The sequence below is a fragment of the Sebastes umbrosus genome, chromosome 23 (genome assembly GCF_015220745.1).
Source record: "Sebastes umbrosus isolate fSebUmb1 chromosome 23, fSebUmb1.pri, whole genome shotgun sequence".
NCBI lineage: Eukaryota > Metazoa > Chordata > Actinopteri > Perciformes > Sebastidae > Sebastes > Sebastes umbrosus.
Window position 1 is genome coordinate 15,894,505 of NC_051291.1, and position 22,314 is coordinate 15,916,818.

Below are 22,314 nucleotides of genomic sequence, written 5' to 3' on the forward strand. Positions count from 1 at the left end.
GGCGTGAGCAATGACATACTTGAATTTCGTGAAGATCGAAGAAACTTTCTCTGAAAAACTGCGTACGTTAGGGGGCGCTATGGAGCCCTCTGGAGACACCCGAGCCCAGTCACTCCAGAACATTGAATTTCCCACCAGTTCTGACGCATACTCCACTTTTCGTGAGTTTTGGGGATGGCTAAGGTCGTCAAAAACGCGATCTCGCAGCGGAAAAAGAATAATAATAATAATCCCCAGAAAAACAATAGGTTCCTTGCACTTCGTGCCAGGACACCGTTGGGTCCTGGCACTTTCGTGCTCGGGCCCTAATAATAATAATAATCCCCAGAAAAACAATAGGTTCCTTGCACTTCGTGCCAGGACACCGTTGGGTCCTGGCACTTTCGTGCTCGGGCCCTAATAATCCCCAGAAAAACAATAGGTTCCTTGCACTTCGTGCCAGGACACCGTTGGGTCCTGGCACTTTCGTGCTCGGGCCCTAATAATAAGAATAATAATCATTTGAAATACAATAGGTCCTCGGACCGACTTTGTCGGTGCTCGGGCCCTAATAATAAGAATAATAATCATTTGAAATACAATAGGTCCTCGGACCGACTTTGTCGGTGCTCGGGCCCTAATAATAATCTTCATGTATTGCACCTTTTCTAAACATAGTTTCAAACTGCTTGCACAGATACAATGAAATACAGACAAAATGAAAACAACAATAAAAGAACAAAACATAAAGACCAAGTAATGAGAAAACTAAAACCCATAACCAGTGGTATCAAAACAATAAGTTACTACACATGAGCCAAAAGAGGAAAATATAAAGTGTGGAAAAAAGGTGCACCAAGCTGTTGCCTTACGGTGTTAAAAAAAAGCCTTTTTATAAAAATGGGTTTTTAAAAGAGATTAAAAGTGGTAATAGAGCTAGCTAACCTGAGGTCCCGAGGTAGGCTGTAGTCAGTATTAAGTTCCATCTCTTCCTTTAATGTTCCCATGGGGACTTTTACAGTCAATCTCAAGTCTTCTGAACTCGTTTAAGCATGTGCACCTCTCTAAAAATATTGTTTTTAATGCTGCTATAGTTGCACAGGATTGTCATGTCAACAGCCATGTATTTGCCCAGCTGGCAGACACGTATAAAGACTGGGTGACAACAACATCTTTGCAAATCAATCTGAGCAAAACATGGATCTGATGCATGTTGATGAAGGCGAGGAGGAGGTGAAATCTGCTGCGTGTATTTTGCAATGGCCCCCTGCTGACACACACTCACACAATTGCTATCATAATCCTGTAATATTCTTCTACAGCGTCAGTTTAGTGACATTATAACACTTTATAGTGCTCCTGTGATATTCCTAATATTCCCTTGGGGACTTGAAGTGTGCCTGTAGTCAGTATTAAGTTTCATCTCTTTGCTTTAATATTCCCATGGGGACTTTTACAGTCAATCTGAAGTCTTCTGAACTCGTTTAAGGTGGAAAATTCTTTGCATTCCTTTTTTCCAAACATAGCATAACAAACATAACAAAACATAAAATCGGTGCAATAATACAAAAGAAAAATTCTATCTTACATTTAACATTTAATATGTACATACATAAATACACACATACACATTGCCTCCCACTCCCACACAAAGACAGGTCCAGCCTTCTTCCCAGCCCTAGAGGTAAAACTGAACTTGTTTAAGGATCTCTAAAACTGTGTTTTTAATGCTGCTATAGTTGCACAGGATTTTCATGTCAACAGCCACGTATTTGCCCAGCTGGCAGACACGTAAAAGACTGGGTGAAAACAACATCTTTACAAATCAAATCTGAGCAAAACATGGATCTGATATATGATCATGTTGATGAAGGCGAGGAGGAGGTGAAATCTGCTGCGTGTATTTTGCAATGGCCCCCGTAGGAGGAGAGAGAGAGAGAGAGTCAAGGGGTGGATTGTAGAGGGGACGCCGTGATTTCCTCCTTGTTCCGCCCACAGCTCTGTTTCTTTGCACCGCCCCTCCTCCGGGAACTGAGCTGTTTCCTTCCACTGAGATTGTTGGACATTTTTAAATGTCTGCACACTGTGCAGTCTGCCTTTGGGTAAACGTTGTTCTAATACTACTGGGTTTTTCTTTTGTTTTAGAATTTGGGTTACAGTTTTTTTTCAATCGCTTTGGCTCATTTTGTAGAAAAAGTCTTCTCTAAACTGTAAGTGCAATTTTCACAACTGTTTCATGGTGACATCACAACTCCTGTTATTGCATGTCTGCAAGAGGTAGTAACTCACCCCAAACACTTCATTCAATGGGTTTCCATTTCATGCCACTTTATACTTCTACTTCTGAGGGAAATATTGTACTTTTTTTATGTCACAGCCACTTGCAAATTAAGATTTTACACACAAATCATACAGGAATCATAAGAACTTTTATGCATCATTATAGATTGAACGAGCCAAGATTATATGATAATAATAATAATAGTTAAAAATCAGCTCCACCTCAACCAATTACAACAGTAAAATGCTGCTTGCACATTAACCCATTAGTAAGAACAATATATTAATCTAATATATAACAGTCACAGGTGGCATTTTTTCTGCATTGTGTAATGTTACTTTTGATACTTAAATTACATTTAGTTAATAATACAAACTTTTACTTTAGTAACATTTTTACGTTCAACATTAAAAACAAATTTTTTACATTACATTTTTTTTTATATCTTTTACTTGTAACGGAGTATTTTTTACAGTGTTGTCTACTTTTATCAGTAAGTAAAGGATCTGAATACTAAGTGTATAATTGTAAGTGCAATTTTCACACCTCTATCATGGGACATCACAACTCCTATTGCATGTCTGCAAAAGGTTGTAACTCACCCCAAACACTTCATTCATGCTTCAAAACCTAGTTATTGCGTCAGTAGATTGGCCACCAAAATGAAAAGTTTCTCTGTCATCGTGTGAGCCGTACTACTCAATATGTTAAGGTATTTTTTCACCATAGCAGTCAACCCAGGAAATGTTCCTTAAATACAATATACTTTTTTATTGACACTACGGCTGTCCCGAATACCCTTTTTTGGTGGCTTCGGTGAGAAATATTATAAGGTATTTGAAGCTTTGCGGCACGGAGCATCGCTACAGACTGACGTGTTCTTCTGTCCGTAATAATGAATAATGTTGTGGGATTATTCCTTATTTTATGGGCTATTTTGGGATTTATACATTTTTATAACATACTTGAGTAAAAAAAAAAGAAAAAACAAAGCATTCGAATACTGATTTGAAGGTCGATTACCATGGCAATGGTCGAAGCTTCAAAGTATTCGGGTCAGCCCTAGTTGGCTCTGACTGCTTACTGTGGCAGAATGTCAGTTCTGTCTGGCTGAATGCTGTTGCGTATCGCACTGAGCTTTTTAGATTCCCATTTCAACAGTAGGTCAAAGTTTACTGGGAAAAGTCAATACTGTAGGAGCTACACAGAAAAGGGATATGCACATTTGTATGTATACAGTACATTTATTTGTGTAGCTATGTGTTACATGTACTGTAAACAGACACTTTTGATGTGTCATGTAAAAGTAATTTACTGTGAACAGAAATCTTGCCACAAAATGACATCTATGCCAAAAAACAAACCCCACAACAATGAGAGAACCTGCTGTAGTTCAGTAAAAAAAACAAACTAATTGTACCTTCTCGTCACAGATATTTATGCAATATACATTTACGTCTGACAGATTTTGATAATTGAATCTTTCAAACCACTTCCTAGAACTCACTTTTATCATAAGATCATAATCTTTGATGCCTTGTTTGATACTTACTTATTCAAGTTGTATCTCTTTGTCAGGGGTAGGATTTATTGCTATCACCTCAGGTAGATAGATGGAGGATGGATGGATGGATGGGGATAGATAGATAGATAGATAGATAGATAGATAGATAGATAGATAGATAGATAGATAGATAGATAGATAGATAGATAGATAGATAGATAGATAGATAGATAGATAGATAGATAGATAGATGGATGGATGGATGGATGGATGGATGGATGGATGGATTGACAGACAGACAGACTTTTCAGGGGGTGTTTGGGTCACCTTCCCAACTTGCTTCATCCTTATTTAACCTGGCAAGTTGACTGTACGAGCACATTTCTTTTTACAGGAGAAGCCTGGGGGAGTTTCTCTCTCACTTTTTCTTCCATTAACTACTACACACTCCCGAATTAGTTCTGTGTTTCCCTGCCTTTGTGTTAATTGTCTCAACGGTATGTTTTCCATATTTGCTATGCCGGCAGCAGCCAAGATTAGATAAATGTGCTGCGGTGTGTGCGTTTGCGTGAGCATGACATCGATGTACATTTTGTGCAACAGCATGTTTGTGTGCATGTGTGATTCTGTGTGAGTCATAGTGTGTGTATGTGTGTGAGCGTTCTATTTGCCCAGCCTGCATCTCAGATTAATTTCCTGTGGTACACAATAGACTGGAGCTGATGCTATCTGTCCCTTATCAGCGTTGTGCTTTCCAGTGTCTGAACCATATTATCTGTCTTATCGCTGATAGGACCGGTGGCACAGAGTTACAAGGAGCACAGTCACTCTGGTGAGCCAAAAATCTGTATCTCGCCCAGACATCTTCGGCCTTATATTTTCTCCCAAGCGCAATTGGGTCGCTCAGTTAATTGAAAAATCTCCCTTGTAGTTTTGGCTATTCCAATATCACGTGTGCAGGGTTAGTTGATTTTTCTCTCCATGCACATTGTCTGAAATACTCCACAAATCAAGTTTTACAAGTGACACAAATATTTTAATGATGGAAATTGAGGGTTTCTAATTCCTCTGTAAATTTCCACATAAATCCTGTAGAAATGACTCTGTCTGGATGTGTTGCTGTTCAGTTAAAAAAATGCATAAATCAGCACAAAGCTGTCATTATGATTAGTCATCAATATCATGCCCTGACACGGAGACAATATCTTGTGTCCGCATGTGGAACTAAGCCAAACCACTAATGATACATTCCTCAAAAGCAAACTGCAACAAAGCATAAGCTATGCATTACACCGTAGTGTTAAATAAGTCCTAGTAGGCCCATCATGAAGTAGTGAGACGCTGAACTGGGAGTGACCTGAGATGAAAGTGAAAATCCTTCACTTTAACTCGTACATGCAAACTTAAGAGCAACAGCTATTTATCACATTTCTTATGACTTGAAAACATTCTTAAATTAGATATAACTCCAGAGGTATCTGAAGTTGATCCTAGATGACTGCAGTACAGAAACAAAGGAGAGCAGACACCTTCTGAGACATGTTTTGGAGTAATTGTACAAAGTAATTGACATGATGAAAAATATGTTAGCTGAAGCAGTATGTGTAATTCAGTAGCCTATTTTTTGCGTTTGATTTGTTTTGAACATTTGATGGGATGCTACATACTGTAGGTCTGGGTGATAATTCAATGTGATGTTTATCGTCTTTCAATGGAATCATATGGTGATGAAATCATATATCGAGATATCGTGATACACTATTACTTTGTCTAAATTGATAATAACAAGCACATACTAACTCAAATTTCTAAGAATTGATAAGAATTCTGCTTATAGGAATACCCCAGTGTAGTTAAATCAAACTATTGTCTTTATCTGATTGCTATGTATTTGTGTGCATGGATGTCAACAGTGTATAGCTGGAAAAATGTATTTATTTTTTCTAGGGCTGTCAAAGTTAACGCTATAATAATGTGTTAACTTAAATTCATTTTAATGCCACTAATTTCTTTGATGCATTAAGAATTCATTGGTACCAACCATGTCTTACTAGGTGGCTAAATAACGCTCTAAACTTACGCTAAAGTTTGGTGAGGAAAAACTGGAATAGCCATTTCAAAGGGGTCCCTTGGCTCCCACCTCTAGATATGTGAATGAAAATGGGTTCTATGGGTACCCACGAGTCTCCCCTTTACAGACATGCCCACTTTATGATAATCACATGCAGTTTGGGGCAAGTCATAGTCAAGTCAGCACACTGACACACAACTGCCTGTTGGGCTGCAGTTTGCCATGTTATGATTTGAGCATATTTGTTATGCTAAATGCAGTACCTGTGACGGTTTCTGGACAATATTTGTCATTGTTTTGTGTTGTTAATTGATTTCCAATAATAAATATATACATACATAGACATATATAGATGTCGATAATTAAGTATTAAACACTTGAAAAATCTCCCTTTAATTTCATTTTGAACAGATAAAGAACATGCGATTAATTTGTGATTAATCGGGATTAACTATGGACCATCGTGTGATTAATCGCATTAAATATTTTTAATCGATTGACAGCCCTAATTTTTTCTCTACATTTCCCTTGAAACTGTTGTGTTTGCTTTGCACTAAAGTTCTTAATTAAATGAGAAAATACTCCGTACTTTTCATTTGTCAAGTATTCAATTCACACAAACATAGGCTTTACCATGTGGTTATTTCATGTAGATCATTTATTTATTGAATTACCAGAAAATATGCTATATTGTGATATATATATATATCTTTATCTAGTTATGAAATGACGGATCGGGATAGATGATTTTGGCCGTATCGCCCAGCCCGAAAGCTACACCACTTTTTATGTTTTTGCATTTATCAGTGTGTAAACACAATTAAATGGGATCATTTAATATGCATCTGTCTGCACATGTCTAAATTTCTGATGCACTTCGAATTCTAGCAGCATTTCTTTCCTGCTCCAGTTTGTTTTTGTTTCTATGTCAGCCAATTTCTTCTTATTTATTCATCACTAGTTGTATATTAATGTTTCATAAATATATTAGATTGCTATTAATTTAACATGCCAATTGCCACTGGAGATGTTGGCACAAATAAAATTAACTTCTTTAAAGATTAAAATCACACAATGGTTTGACATCATTAATGTAATTCTTAGATGTCAATAGAAGTAAATACTGGGCCTTGATGACACTTGGGCTGCTACACAGTCTCACTATGAAAACTACTGGGGTTGAGATAATTCACCTCACCTTTGCACTCAATAACAATGAGATCTTCAGAGAGTTAATGTTATCATCGTCACGATGAAGCAGCTGTGAAGGTTAAAAAAGCTGACTGTGGTGAACGGCGGGTCATCCCTTAAATCTTCAGACAGATTAGATGCAGAGCGAGCGCGGCTTTCCCCGTCAGCTGGGCTGTCGAGTTGACTTTCAGTGAGATGTGTGTTACCCCAGACAGCACCAGCAAGTCCTTTCCAGCCACATCATATCGCGGCGGGCTTGACAGGAACCGAGAGTAATGGAAAATAATAATATTCAGGATGAGTATAATGTGTTTTTCTGAGCCCCTGATCCCCAGGCGAGACGCGAACTTTGTAAAATTCGGCTCCCACGCTGAAACACCGGCCGGCTAAGTATAGGTTGAGTGGTGTATGTGTGTGTGTGTGTTGCATTGTGCAGTGTGACAGATGGATGTGTGGTTGTCACATAAATAGAAAATGCTGAACACCTTCAGGAATGCTGATGGAGAAAGAGAGAGGCAGTGAGAGGAAGTGAAAGCATCAGGGAGACGAGCGAGAAGGGAGGGATTAGAGGTATGGGATAAAGAAATGGATGAGTTACTGTAATAGCCAACAACAAGTTCGTCATATTAACTAACTTAAAAGGTGATGAAATGTCATGTTAAGTTTGGAGTTGCTATGTAACCATGTTGTGAAAATGACTACAAAAATGTGTTCTCTGCTGCGCCGGCACATACTGATTATATACACAAGTGCAAGTACAGTACGTGGCACTCAACCACGGAGACTTTCTTGGTATCCTAGTGTGATATTCTAGGCGCTTGTGAGGCCTATGACAACACTGTGTGTGTGTTTGTGTGGAGGAAAAATGAGACATGCAGCTCAGGATGGCTGTTAGTAACGGCGCAGGGAGGCAGAGGATGAAACACAGGGCGTTGTGTGTGCTGGTGTTTCCTGTTGAGTGTTTTGTGGACATAAAGGGGGACGAGGTTATTTTAGTTCTTAAGTTCACTCCAGGGCCTGTTTCAGGAGCTGTTCCAGTAGGTATTGTGGTTGTAGTGGGGCATTTTATGGATGGATATTCATAGCACAGCATATGATAAAAGGGGGCTAAGCTGTAAATGATAGATGCCCCCGTTAGATATTGGCTTTTATAACAACATTTTCTGCTCCCCCACAGGATTTTGAGATCCCCGACAAAAGCCCCACAAATTCTGATTTGCTCATTGGAGCGCTGTGAACTGCTCAAAGACGCAAAGGTGAAAGACTCGCCGATGCATCGCAGACACATTCCTAGATATCTAGCATGCTAAATATCCGTGTGGAAACCCATGGGAACAGGCTATTTTGTGAACACGTGCCAACGACAACATCAGCAATATGTCTCACGTTTGGTATCACGCCATTTACCGTGTATTTCTCTTGTAGCGTGTGACCCCCCTGTCGCCGATAAGTCATGTAGTGTGAAAACCACACGACTTCAACACTCCCGATTACAAGACAGCAAGTTGTGTAGTGTGAACAGTGCTGTGATCTGACGGCTTTGAAAGTCTTGTAGTGTGAATCAGGCATAACAATCCATATTTTGTCAGGATACTGATCTGATTTTTTAATGCGGGACTTTTACACAGACATGAACGTCCATTACATTCAAGCTTTAATGTTTTAAGGTTTAATGTTTAAATACGTGCTCAAAACATGTTTAACCAGGACATCCTATGCCCAGTGGCACATCAAACTCAAGGTCCAATTGCAGGGCTTTCAACTGCAGCAAAATCCATCTGCTGATGATGACTGTGAGATGGGATTGAAAGCTCTGAAAAAAAGCTAGTGAAGGTTTTTTGTGCTGTCAAAGTACACCTTATTTCTAAGGACAAGATTGAACTTCCATGAACTCTCAGTGTAGCACTGTTGAACAGATGTTTCTTGTGGCAGCACCACGTTGCTTTCTCACATTTGTGTGAAAGGGCAAGAGGAATGGTACGCCTGTTGACAGATGGATCTTGGACAGTCATATGCTCGTGTGTTTTCTCGATCTCATGATGCCAACATAGGCGTGCGTGCTTGTTTCCAGTGGCATTGGTATGTTTTGTATTAAAATGTGGTAGGTTCATGTGAATTTATGAGCTTGAGGTTATTATTATTGTCATCCGACTCTCAATGCTGGTCACCCCCAGCTCTCTCAGAGTCTAAAACCACCACAAATATATTCTCAACCTGTGGGACGCACTGGTGGTTTATTCATGTGACCCTTAGACTTGAACTGTAGAAAAAAAACAACATGGTGTGTGTTGTGGTTTCCATGACATCCTCAAGCCTATAAAAATAAGAAGAAGTGTGTGTTTAGCCGTGTGATAGATGGGCGATCTGTCCAGGGTGTGCAGTACCCTTGCCCCAATGCATGCTGGGATAGGCTCCAGCTCCCTTAACAAGATAAGTAGTTCAGAAGTGGATGTGTATTTATTGTCCTGTACCTCTACCAGACTAAAGTAATGAAACAGGAAAAATAATGCTATTGCTAATTGGGATATTTTGATTGTTGACTGAAAAATAGCCATGTGCGTGTGTTCAATAAATGGTTAAATAAAGGCTTAGACATACTGTGCATGTTTTGCATTATAGGGAGAATTGGAACATGAGCATATACATTATGTACAGGTCAGCAGGTCCAGGGGGGCGGAGGAGGAGGAAAGCCCTGAACAGACACACACACACACACACACACACACACTATCTATCTCCGCAGTCTCATATTGGCCTCAAATGAAGCATAAGATGTGTGTTGTTAGTGACATGATCACTCACGGCCACTGAGCTGATGTGCATGTGTGTTCATCTGTGAATGTGTCGTCTATTCGACGTTTGTTTGTACGTGGATTGATTTATCTTTGTCTGACTAATTGTGTAGATCTGCACATGTGCACAGTTTTAGTTTGCATAAATGCATATACTGTAAATAAGTGTGTGTGTGTGTCTGTGTGTGTCTGTGTGTGTCTGTGTGTGTCTGTGTGTGTATGTATGTGTGTGTGTGCTAGAGGCAGGGTCCTGGCCTGTTTCTATCCAGGTGTGTGTTTTTGGCCCGAGGGGAGACACAGCAGATGGTTCCTTTTAGTGTTTGAGTGTGTGTGTGTGTGTGTGTGTGTGTGTGTGTGTGTGTGTGTGTGTGTGTGTGTGTGTGTGTGTGTGTGTGTGTGTGTGTGTGTGTGTGTGTGTGTGTGTGTGTGTGTGTGTGTGTGTGTGTGTGTGTGTGTGTGTGTGTGTGTGTGCGCGTAGCTGTAACTGACTGGTTGTCAGTAACATCTCCCTGGCCAAAGATCTGTGTCTAGCAGAACATCAGTTGTAAGGATACACTACTGCAGGGCTGTTAAAGGCCCGGGTCAGGACCCAAAGTACTAGGGGTGCAGGGAGATTACTGTAAAGGGGTCGACCAAAGGGCTGCACAGTTAATCATACTTGAAATGAAATGTTAACTATTGTATTTAGCAATTTGCAAGAGGCCGCATGTTGGGGGAAACATTTTTCAGACTAACTACTCAACAAGAAATGTGTACAAACTCCACCATACTTTACAAGCAAAGCACTAGTTTTCAAATCTCTTTATCTTAAAATTATACTGCACCCATCCAAAGTTTATGTATAATGTTATGAAATCTGAATACTTGTGTTGTAATTGTGCAATATTTGGAAACTAGACTTCATGTTAACATTGAACTGGAGCCTCACAAGTTTTCATTCTTGACTATTTCTGCAGCGGTTCAGTTCACTTTAGGTCATTCTTGTAAGGGGAGAGTGTGGATCAGATGGTGTTTCCGATGGGTCATGTGTCCACTGACCTGAGGATGACATCACTGTCTCCAAGGAAACCCAAATGACTGAATGATGACTGTTGACCAGCTGGCTATCAATTTTACATAGCTGTAAATGTGCTTCCTTATACAGTAACTGACTCCAAATGGAGTCGTATTTACCGTGTTCACGAGAAGAGCCCCTCTTGTGGTATTCGCGACCTCGTAAGTGGAACGTTTCTGAAAGCTCCGAGTCCACGAGTCGTGACGTGTTTGTTGACGTTGTCAGAAATGGCGGAACCCATGAAAGTTAATTTTTCGGTACATAATAAGTGAATATATTGTAATTTTAGTCGTTCTTTGTAATTGTATAATATGTCTGAGGAAAATGTTGATATAACTGCCTAATCTTTTTCCTCTGTCCTATGCCTTTGCATTTCCTTCCTATGTTACATGGTGGGTAGTTCAGGGGGCCGGGGAGATTAGAGCATTCGCAACACAAAGATTGAAACCTCAGCAGCCTCTGAGGCATTTGCCAGCAACACGTGAGAGCCAGCACTCATGATTTATGTTCATCTTTTTTTGCAAGAGACCGTAAAATGCTACAGATTATACCTTTTAAATTGATAGGAATGACATTTCTCATTATTTCCACAGCTGTATTAATTACAAGGTTTCTTTGACCTGATTTACTTAATCCATTTGAATATTTATAATACGTTACCTTTTTGGCATCTGTCATCCATCCAATTAATAATGTGCCCCATAAAATGTCTATCCAGTTTGACTCATATGATTACATAATCATTTATTTTATCTTTTTTTGATTTATGTTTTCTTCCCACATTGTTCATGCAGAACAAAATGGATTAATAACAAGATATAATTGACTGAATAATAAAAAAAACATGGATTATTCTATTTTAGTACATGTAATTCATTCAGGAGGCAAACTAATTATTTGCCTTTATGGATGTTAGATCAGCTGATTGAATGTTATCTGCTTTATTACAGCTGCAGGACAGTAACTTTGATGTGATGCCCAAAGGTGTTAGGACGTAGTGTGATCTTAAGAGGGTGTAATGGGTGGTGGAGAGACAAAGCGGCCTGTGTGATCATATGATCCAACACATCAGCTGATGCTTCTGCTTTTTGACTGAGGACTGAGCGTATCAGCCGTACATATTTCTCTTACTTACTGTGTATGTGTGTACATGCCAGTATGGTGGCAGAAACAAATTGTCTTCAAATCTTTTATGAGTGATTATTGGAGAGGTCAGACTTTGCCAATCCTTTTGACTTTTAATTTATCACGTCAAACAGGCCCAAATTTGATCAGCACACATTTTGGTACAAACCTTCATGTTCCCCAGAGGATGAAGCCGACTTACTTTGGTGATCCCCTTACTTTTTTGACTCTTGTACTTTAGAGTAGAGTGTCTTGACAACTGTTATGGATGATCAAGCAATTTGGTGGAGACATTCGTGGTCTCTCTGAACCGCCGACTTTTCATCTGGCGCCATCATTGGTCAAAATGTTCTTTACTTAAATACTGGTTTATCTTTTGAACAGTTTGGTTTTCTTTATGACGATGAGAGAATGGAATGGCTATTTACTTTTAATGTGTATAAGTTGGCTACCTTTGTTTCTAAAGCTTGGAAAAAATGTCAGGATGGTTTATTTATTTAGTATTATTTGTAATTTATGTTGCTACTCTGGTTTCTGTATTTTTTTCTAAATAATGGTGTATTGTAAGCCTGTTTGGGCTGAGCATATTGTTTATGCTTTAGTAACATGCATTAACCTGCAAGTAAATACTGTACGCAAAGACATGAACCCAGTCTTAAAAGTAGATAAATCAAAACTAGGGATGCACCGATTGTGAAATTCTGGGCCTAAACTGTTACCGATATTTAAAATAACTTAATTTGGACGATAGCCGATGCCGATGTTATTGTTGTTGCTGCTAGTTATTCCTTTTTTGTACCAGAGAAACATCTCCATTGCAAAAAAATAACTGAGCTGTTTTAAAGTCATTCAGCATTTCATTACACTGTCCTGTATGAAACAAGAATGAAACAAGTTGTATGAAACAACTTTAATATAACCTTCTTTCACATGAAAAATATTATTTTTTTTAAAATGTTTAATAACCAACATACAGTATTTAGGCAGTGTAAAATTTATGCAACCCAACAGATAAACATCAGCCACTGCCAGTAAATAAGACGACATTCGCCAGTGACGACAAGGCAGATATCGGCCAATACCGATGTTTGTTCGATAAATCGGTGTGTCCCTAATCAAAACCTGAACCTGGTAAAAATCTGGTGTATTTCTTTGTATCTAAAGTGCAGTATATATTTGTTCCACTGATCACTAAGTCTTTGTCTCTTTCTCCCTTTCTTTTTAGGTGATCCCTTCATCCCAACCCTTGTGGATTTACCTGCTTTACATTGCTGCCTGTATCTAAAGGGGATGGTCTATTGATTCCTGCTTTCTAACAAAGCCCATTGATTTCGGTGCGGGTGCTGGAAAGGCCTTGATCACAGCTATGTCAGCACTGCATCAGGATATTTCAACGGGAGTTTTCAGCTGTTACATTTAGTATTTCAGATTTTTTTTTGGACATCCATCTTATCTTTTTTGCTCTGTGTGCCATTTTGAGCATGTATTTTTGATTTGCTCAATTTATTAATTTGAACCAGACACTCTTTCGCCTCTACAGTATACACACCATATTCTCTTACCATGTACGGTAGCTCTCGTTCCGTCTCAAAGCTGGATGTTGTTGGATCCAATGGTAACGGGTCAGTGTCTGGGAGCCCCGGTCGCTCCCCACACCTCCCTCGCTCCCCACGCCTTGGACACCGGCGGAACAGCAGCAGCAGCTCCTCCGGCGGACTCACTGGCTCCTGTAAAACCCTGTCCATGGAGAATATTCAGTCTCTAAATGCCGCCTACGCTACGGGCGGTCCTATGTACTTCGCTGACACAGTCGATGACTCGATCGGCATCGGGAGCCTGGGCAGTGGGCTGAACCCCTCGCTGCCCAAAAGCACCATGACCCTGGGCAGGGCCGGGGCCAGGATACCCTATGGGGTCAGGGCGGCCATCATGGGGAGCAGTCCCAATATAAACACTGGAGGAGGTGTTATGATGCCCAGTGATGCAATAGCATTTGGGGGGGAGATGCATAACCAGCCTCCACAGGCGGCTACTGTGCCTCACTCCATGAGACAGGTGAGGCATCGCACTGCTTCTTCTTTTATTGCTGCAACCTTTGAAATTTGATCACCTTGTTTGTCTGTCTAATTTTTGTCTTCAAATCTTTTGTTGAGTATGTATGATAGAATTGAAAGAAAGTAAAGCTACAAGAACAAACATTTGAAAAGCTGCTGTGTTGTACGAAACAACTAAGACACAAAATAACTTGGATATTTCTGGAAGTTAAAGATGAAAATAGCATTAAAGGAATAGTTTCAGAAAATATGCTTTCTTGCCAAGAGTAAGATCAGAATATTGTTACCACTCTCATATCTGTCCATTCAATATGACACTAAAAAAATGTGTTTGTTTTATCTGCACAAAAACCAAAGTGTAAAAAACAACTAGTTGAGGTATTGTAGGGGGTTACATGCTGGCGATGAAGGGCCGACTGTTGCATGTTTGCCTATATCTTGGCAAAAAAGTTGCACTCCTACACACCACAAAGACTACAGCCGATGGCCAGTTAGCACGTACGTTCTGCGCCAGCGTGAGAGGAAATAACTCTCCACACCAGCAGGTCACAGGAGTCTGTATTCGTCTTTCAAAAAGGGAAAATGGAAGACCGAGGACGGCAGATATATACAAGCCGTTGTTATGATACATACATAAAATAAAGCAGCGTTTGCTGAACCATTTTCACACCACTCTCACTCACCACTTAGCTTCATTCCAGATGGCCATGTTTTGAAAACATCTGTGTGTTGGAATGATCAGATTAGATGAAGATAGAAAATGAGAAGAAATTCTGTGTGTGCCCTGTTGACTTTGCTTGCTTTCCTCACATCGGGTTCTCTTCTCGTGCACTGATTCGCTTAAAGCTGAACAGCCAATCCGAGTGATTTCCCTCACCGACGAGCTCCGCCACAGATTGCTGAATCGAACAAAAAGCCTCCGACAAGGGCAGACTAAAGCCATCGGTGCGGGACACGCCGCAAAAACTAGGGCGACAGATGCTCACCGCCGGCCTGAATGGTGTGTCAGGGCCTTAAGTCACCGCCGGTTGCCTGGCAACCTCATGGTGACGTCAAGAAATCAAGTCGCTATGTACTAGAAATAGTCCTGCACATGATCTAAAATAGTTGAGCTCAAAAGAAGTTTGGAATACACCGATAAGGAATGTGTGGATACAATTGATTTTGGGTAATGTTTGTCTCACCTTTGAACGAAGAAACACAAAAAGATAAAATCAATTGCACTTAGCAAACAAAATGTTTTGTCACACATGAATTATCCTCCTGTTTGATGCCGTAGGGGAGCTGGGTGCTTCAAGGCATTTAAGCTAAATTCAGCTTCCTGTGCAAGGGTTAATATTTTCTTCTTAAGTCACGCCTCAACTAAATAATATAAGAGCTATGTGGGTGTTCCTACAGTATGTTTAAATAGACTAAGGTCTGCCCTCCCACTACCTCTGCACCATTAGTCATAACCTTAGAGCTCTTCTCTCCTTCCTCTCCCTCTCATACCTCCCTCCTCTGCTAATTATTTCTTAAACAAAAAACATTTCTTCATCTCTCTTCAACTCTTATTTTCCTCTGTTGTATGTCACATTCATGTAATGTATGTTACATGTACTGTGAGGATGCTATCACTCCAAAGCTCGACTCTAAACCTTTTTCTACCTTTACCTAAAACGAGTGTTTCAAAACCAAAAGCAGAGTCTGTTTGTTGTTTAAAAATTCATCCAAGATATTTTTAATTCTGTGGCACACTGCTGTTCTGATGTCAGGATGAATTAAACATTTGCACGGGGAGCGTTTTCTCATTAATACTGAAGTTAGGTGTGCACTATATGAACAGAATGTATCTGCAAAGCATATTTGAAGTTTTAATCAAAGTAACAGTTTCAAAGTGCTTCACAAACAATATTTGAGTCTCTATTTCCATATTTGATTTCTCATATGGTAGATTTTCACCAGCTCTTAGTAATGGCAGCTGCAAATTTGGATTATGCTTAACACTTTACATTTATACTTTATGTGTTTGTGTTACCAGGTGAGAGACGGTGCAATGTCAGACCTACAGACACAGTTAAGAGAAGTGCTGCGAGAGAACGAACTACTACGCAGAGAAGTAAGGACACTTGCAGAACACACACACACCTCTCTGAACATTTATCCATTTATTTTACATACCAGAACAAACTAAAAGCAAATGAATTGGAAAAAAAGTAATATTAGGAGGCATGTTGATCTCTAATCAAAGATTGAGGATCTTTAAGGTCCCAATCGATACAAATAAACATCTATTAAAACAAATGTATGTTGATTTCTTTTAGCTGGAGGCTAAGGAGTCCAAGTTGAGCTCCTCCATGAACTCCATTAAGACGTTTTGGAGTCCAGAGCTGAAGAAAGAGAGGGCGCTGAGGAAAGACGAAGTCACGAAGATGTCCGTGTGGAAGGAACAGTACAGAGTGGTGCAGGAGGAAACACAGGTAGGAAAGAGATGTCTGTGTGTGTGTGTGTGTGTGTGTGTGCAACTATATGTGTGTTTCTTGCTGTTCTAGATGTTGCGTTTTGGGTCAAAACCCAGGAACAGATGGACTGACTTGGAAGGATTAATATGTGAAAAACAATATCCTGACCAGGGTTTGGTTCATTTTATTGTCATCGCAGCTAATCCAGGACTTGGAAATTTAGCTCAAACTCTGTGGTTTTTGCTTTGGGTTTTCTGCTTAGTAACACTAACATTTATAGACTGGCACAAATTGGAGCATGTCCTGATAATTGTATGGATTGTTCTGGCGGATTTGTCTCGCTGCTGCCTTCAAGACGGGTAAACGGAAGAAGCGGGGCTGCCTGGTTGTCGGGGACTCCCAGCTGTCTGCTGCTTCAGAAGCCATCTGGATGAGACGGAGACTCAGCTAGTCTGGCAGCAGGCCGTAATATTACACAAGACATGATATTTGCACACACACACACGCGCTCGATGCCTCGCGGTGACTCATTTCACACGCTGTCATCTTGGAAGCAGCGCAGAAAGTTGCCCGGTCCTCTTTGCAACGTTTCGGTCATTAGCAGGCGCTCTTATCTCTGTGTGTGTGTGCGCGTTTGAAATTATTTGGGGCTTTGATGTCGCTCCCAAGACTCCCAAAATTAGCGTTGAAGTATGTGGGAAAGCACTTCAGGTTGTGAAATTACATCACCAGATATTAAATCGCTCTCTAAGAACATTTATTGCCAGTTTGGTGTGTGTGTGTGTGAGCATGTGCAGAATGCCTGTGTGTGTGCATCCATAAATCACTGAGTTTAAGTGTGTGTCTTGTGCGTGAGAGAACAAAGGAACAGATGATAAGTTGATCGATCTATCATATTTGGCCTCTTGCCACAGTTGAAATATCCTCAGTTGCCTTCACACACTCCTCTTTGGGTATGTGTGTGTGCTTTTATAGTGAGTGGAAACGCATGTTGAGACGTGCAAGAATATTTTCTGATCTCTAATGTTTGGAAATATGTGTTCTCTCTTTCTTAATCTCTTTCACTTCCCATCTCTTTCTTTCCTCCAGACAAATCACACACTTTTAACCCGAGGCATCCTTTTCATTTCCTGCTCTCATTATCCTGCTCGTCACTTTCTCTTCAGTCTCTCGTCTCGGGCTTTTCTCCGTCCCCTCGCTCCTTTATCTTTTCTTGCTCATTCCTCTTCTCTTCTTCTATTTCTGTCATCCCGCGGTGAGTCAGCTCTAGCTTCCCCTCCCTCCCTCCCTCCCCCTCCCCTACCTTCCCTACTCTCTCTGTCTTCGCCATCATCTTCGTGTTAGAAATCGAATTAAGTTACCTCCCAGTAATTTCGGGAAGTGTGCGCACGGACACACACGCTAGGTCGCGCCCCCGCTGAGGAATGCACATTTCATCTCCACCCTTCCTCCTCACTCATTCTTTCCTCCACGCTTCCTCACTTATTCACCACCTCCGTCACGTTCGGCCCACTATCTTCACCTCTCTTCCGTCCGCCTCGGTCTTTATCTCTTCCTCTCCTTCTGGCTGTGCTCCCTCCGCACAACACATTTTCTTAAAATGTGTCACCATAGATTCAAAGCCAGAATAAGAGACATTCCTAACATCATGTTTGTACTTGTTAGGCAGATCCAATACATTACGTTATAATAATCCACAAGATTGTCATACTTACATACATTTCATGCTGTCTGTTGTATATTTTGATAAAAATTAGGGCTGTCAATTGATTAAAACAGGCAATTGCACATTTTTTAGCTGTTCAAAGTGTTCCTTAAAGGGAGATTTGTCAAATATTTAATACTCTTATCAACATGGGAATGGACAAATATGCAGCTTTATCCAAATCTATGTATATATTTATTATTGGAAATCAATTAACAACACAAAACAATGACAAATATTGCCCAGAAACCTTGAAGTCTTGACTATGACTTGCCCAAAACTGCATGTGATTATCATAAAGTGGGCATGTCTGTAAAGGGGAGACTCATGGGTACACATAGAACCCACTTTCATTCACATATCTTGAGGTCAGAGGTCAAGGGACCCCTTTGAAAATAGCCATGCCAGTTATTCCTCGCCAAAATTTAGCGTAGGTTTGGAGCGTTATTTAGCCTCCTTCACGGCAAGATACTATGACATGGTTGGTACCAATGGATTCCTTAGGTTTTCTAGTTCCATACGATGCCAGTATCTTCAATCTAGCTTTAAAAATCACAAGTTGCATTAATGCATAAAGAAACTAAAAGATACCAAAGTGACAAGAGGGAAGAGGCTCCGATGTTAAGACGCAGTGCTTGCTCACAGCTGTTTGAGAGAAAGTTTTTTATTTTGTTTTACATAATTACTTTCTATCTGCAGAAAAGTGGGAGAAAAAATGTAATTTCTCAGTCTGATTAGATGAGAGGCTCTTTTTGTTCCTTCCCCACTGAGCGTTAAATTATCATCCTCTCCCTCTATACTGCCATTTGCTTCCTCTTGTCTCGCTTCCCACATCCACTAATTTTCTCTTACCACAGCGTCTACTCATTGTCACCACACTCTCCATCTCTTCTTCTCTGTCTCATTTCACTCCCACTTTCGGACTCCCTCTCTATCGCGACCCCCCCTGTCCTTCTCTTCCCTCTCCTCCTCGCTCTCCATCTGGGCCTGTGGAGCAGCTTCACCACAGAACTCAATCCAGTAGAACAGACACACCCCGGTCTAATAAATCTATTGATGCCTGCTCTATTTAGCCCTGTCTCCTTTGTCACTTTTAGTGCACCGCCTTGCTTTGGTTTCAGTTATGCGCGTGTGTGAGTGTGTTCACCCAATTCGTTCCACCTCTTTGATCACAGCAGGTAAGTACAACGTTTCATGCTGAAAGACAGAGAAGCGCAGAAAAAAAGAAAAAGATGAAGGAATGTCTGGAATGCTAAAGGAAAGCTTTACTTTCGTTTGTCCTCTTTTCTTCTCTGTTTCTTTCTTTCTTACACAAAAACACACACCTTTTGTCTCTTTTCTCTTCTCTGCTCTCCTAACAGTGCTCAGTTTGCATTTAATAAATACACACGCTCAAGTGGAAGGCAAGCAGCAGTTTGGCATTCATGATTGTAACCATGACATCCAGGGTTCAACTCAGCAGTGGTGGAAAAAGTACTCAGATACTTGAATACAGTAAAAGTAACAATACCACACTGTAAAGTACTCTGTTACAATGAATGAATGAATCATTTATCTGCGTGTCTGGTCACTTACATAACCCATCTCTCATGGGATTATTTAGACACGTTAACAAACAACAAATCAAACATTACGGCATGTCAGCCCACCATCATCTGACAGCACAATACGCCAGCATCATCCAAACATAAACATCATCCAGACATACTGTAATTGTGAACATGAACCTCCCACAAATGATGCACCAGGATATATCCCACAATGGAAATACAACAAATAAACAGCCACAGACATACAAACACTGCTCCCCCTAAGAACAAGACACACAAATCCAAACAAGTCTGAGGAATTTATCCATCGTATGTTACTTTTCTCCTCCTATACCATGCTTTAGAAAGATATTCACGAAATACAAAAACATTATCAAAAAGATCCAGTCTCCATACCTATCAAATCTAAACCAGGAACATTAACTTTTTAAAAATATTATTTTGTCATAAATCATGATATAAAGGTCAAAAGAAAATGAAATTAATTTCGTTCTCAATCTCATTTCGTTCACAATACTGACACAGTCTTTCGTCTTTTTCGTTACACCTCTGTATGTTCCTGTTTCAATATGTAGTGGTAATATACCACATCTTAACTGTGCACAAAGTGACCTCTGACTTCTAGGCAAATTATATTTAACATTTTATTTTACAAGTAAAAGTCCTACGTTAAAAATTCTTCTTGAGTAAAAATACTAGAGTATTACCAGCAAAATGTACTTAAAGTAGCAAAAGGAAAAGTCCTCAATATGCAATATGATCCCTAACTTCAAGGTCCTGATTTTATTTACTTTATTTTATACACATAAGATAATAAGTTATTATTGTGTGCTGCAAGATTTAAAAAAAAGATACATTTTTGGGTGGACTTCAGGGTCTCTCCCAGGGACGTGGGCCTTTAATATATAACAATGCATCATATTTAATAAGTTGATCACATGTTTTGTTTGTAAAATCAAAGTAACTAGTAACTACAGGTACATGTAATGAAGTAAAAAGTACAATATTTCTCTCTGAGATGTAGTGGAGCAGAAGTATAAAGTAGCATAAAATGGAAATACTCAAGTAAAGCACAAATACCTCAAAATTGTTTACTTTCCACCACAGCAACTCGGCATCACCGTTTCCATTCTGTTATCCTTAAAATAAATCCATGTAATTAAGATGTTCTCAATGCTAAAATGACACACTGCTAAAGCTGTGATTCATGTTTGAAATTTTAACAAATAAGATGTAATATGACATGCACATTGAGCACCTTAATTACGGTGCTTTTTCCTCCATGAATTTAAGAATAGGTTTTTGAACAGACTGTTCTACATGGTTCGTCCCGGCACTGAATCATACCAGCTGAACAATAACCGCTCTGTCTGTCCATTTCTGGGGCTGCTAGATGCAATCTATCATCTACTGTACTCCGGGCGAGCCATTTGACGTCACAACCGGCATGTGTGTGACTGTGGGAGTGTGTGTGTGAGAGAGAGATGGTGCATTCGTTTGAAAAAGAGGGTTGTGTGGTGACTATGTTTTGTCAGCAGTCTCGGAGATGTTTCAGACTGTATAGTGTTTGTTTATGTAGTGTGTGTCTGTGTGTGTTAATTTGGACGTATGCAAAATTGAGAGAGAGAGAGAGAGAGAGAGAGAGAGAGAGAGAGAGAGAGAGAGAGTACTGTACCAGGAGGGAATCTGTGCCCTCCCTTGTGTTTGTTGGCAGGCTTATGTGTGTGTGTGTCAGGACAATTGGGCTTTTTGTATGCACAAGTGTGTGTGTCTGGAGGCGTAAATTGCACAGTTGCCTGCATGTTTATAATTGTGTTTTTGTATTTGTGTCTGAATGCACATAGAGACGGACACGCATGCGTGTTCCTGTGCATGTGTTAAAGTATAGGACTGCTCTAGTCTGCGCTGCGTTTACCGCTTCTATTTTTATCAAGAGTGTATGTTTTTGTTTGCTTGCAACAATTTGTGTGTGTTTTATGGAAATGGAAGTGGTAGCGGTGTGATGTCAGAAGTTGTGTGTGTGTGTGTGTGTGTGTTGGAGAAAGTGCAGCAGCCAGTGGCTGTTGTACTTTTACTGCTGTACTGTTTTTATTCTCTTACATTATTTAGCCTAATACTCAAGGTGCTGGAGTAAAGGTAGTTCTATAGAGGGAGAACACGTCTCCACTTCTTCTCTGATGATTCATGAATGTGAATGAGATTGTTTCAGTTTGTCGGCTCAGTTACGTCAAATTATTATCGTATTTTTTTATTATATATATAACATTGTTAAGAGATACTTCTACATTGTTAATACTTATGTTCATATTACATAAACATGAGAAGCACACATCAGATATGTCACTTCTGGTATCACCACTGAACCAATCTCTGTAGCTGCAGTATTAACCAAACAATAAACAGGTGTAACAGGAATAAAAATAAATACAATGAAAATAAATGAAAGTAAGAAAAGGAAAAAAGAGATGACTAGAGTTCTGGCATCGCCCGTATTAATGGTGACCATCTTTCAACTGTAATCCTGCTGTGATTTTTTTGCCACGATAAAGACATTTTTTACTATGTTG

General features: G+C 39.9%; 1 protein-coding gene across 9 annotated transcripts in view; it reads left to right on the forward strand.

Annotated features, from left to right (window-relative positions):
• LOC119482486 (ELKS/Rab6-interacting/CAST family member 1-like) overlaps positions 1 to 22,314 on the forward strand; it is a 175,987-nt gene that overhangs the window by 21,856 nt on the left and 131,817 nt on the right. For all 9 annotated transcript variants that reach the window (XR_005205440.1, XR_005205441.1, XR_005205442.1 and 6 more), the window contains exons 2-4: positions 13,223 to 14,052; positions 16,072 to 16,149; positions 16,355 to 16,510. Coding sequence is in view for 6 of the 9 variants with exons in the window: in XM_037760013.1 (XP_037615941.1) it covers positions 13,561 to 14,052; positions 16,072 to 16,149; positions 16,355 to 16,510 (726 nt within the window). In the remaining 3 variants the exon portion in view is untranslated. The remainder of the gene's footprint in view (positions 1 to 13,222; positions 14,053 to 16,071; positions 16,150 to 16,354; positions 16,511 to 22,314) is intronic.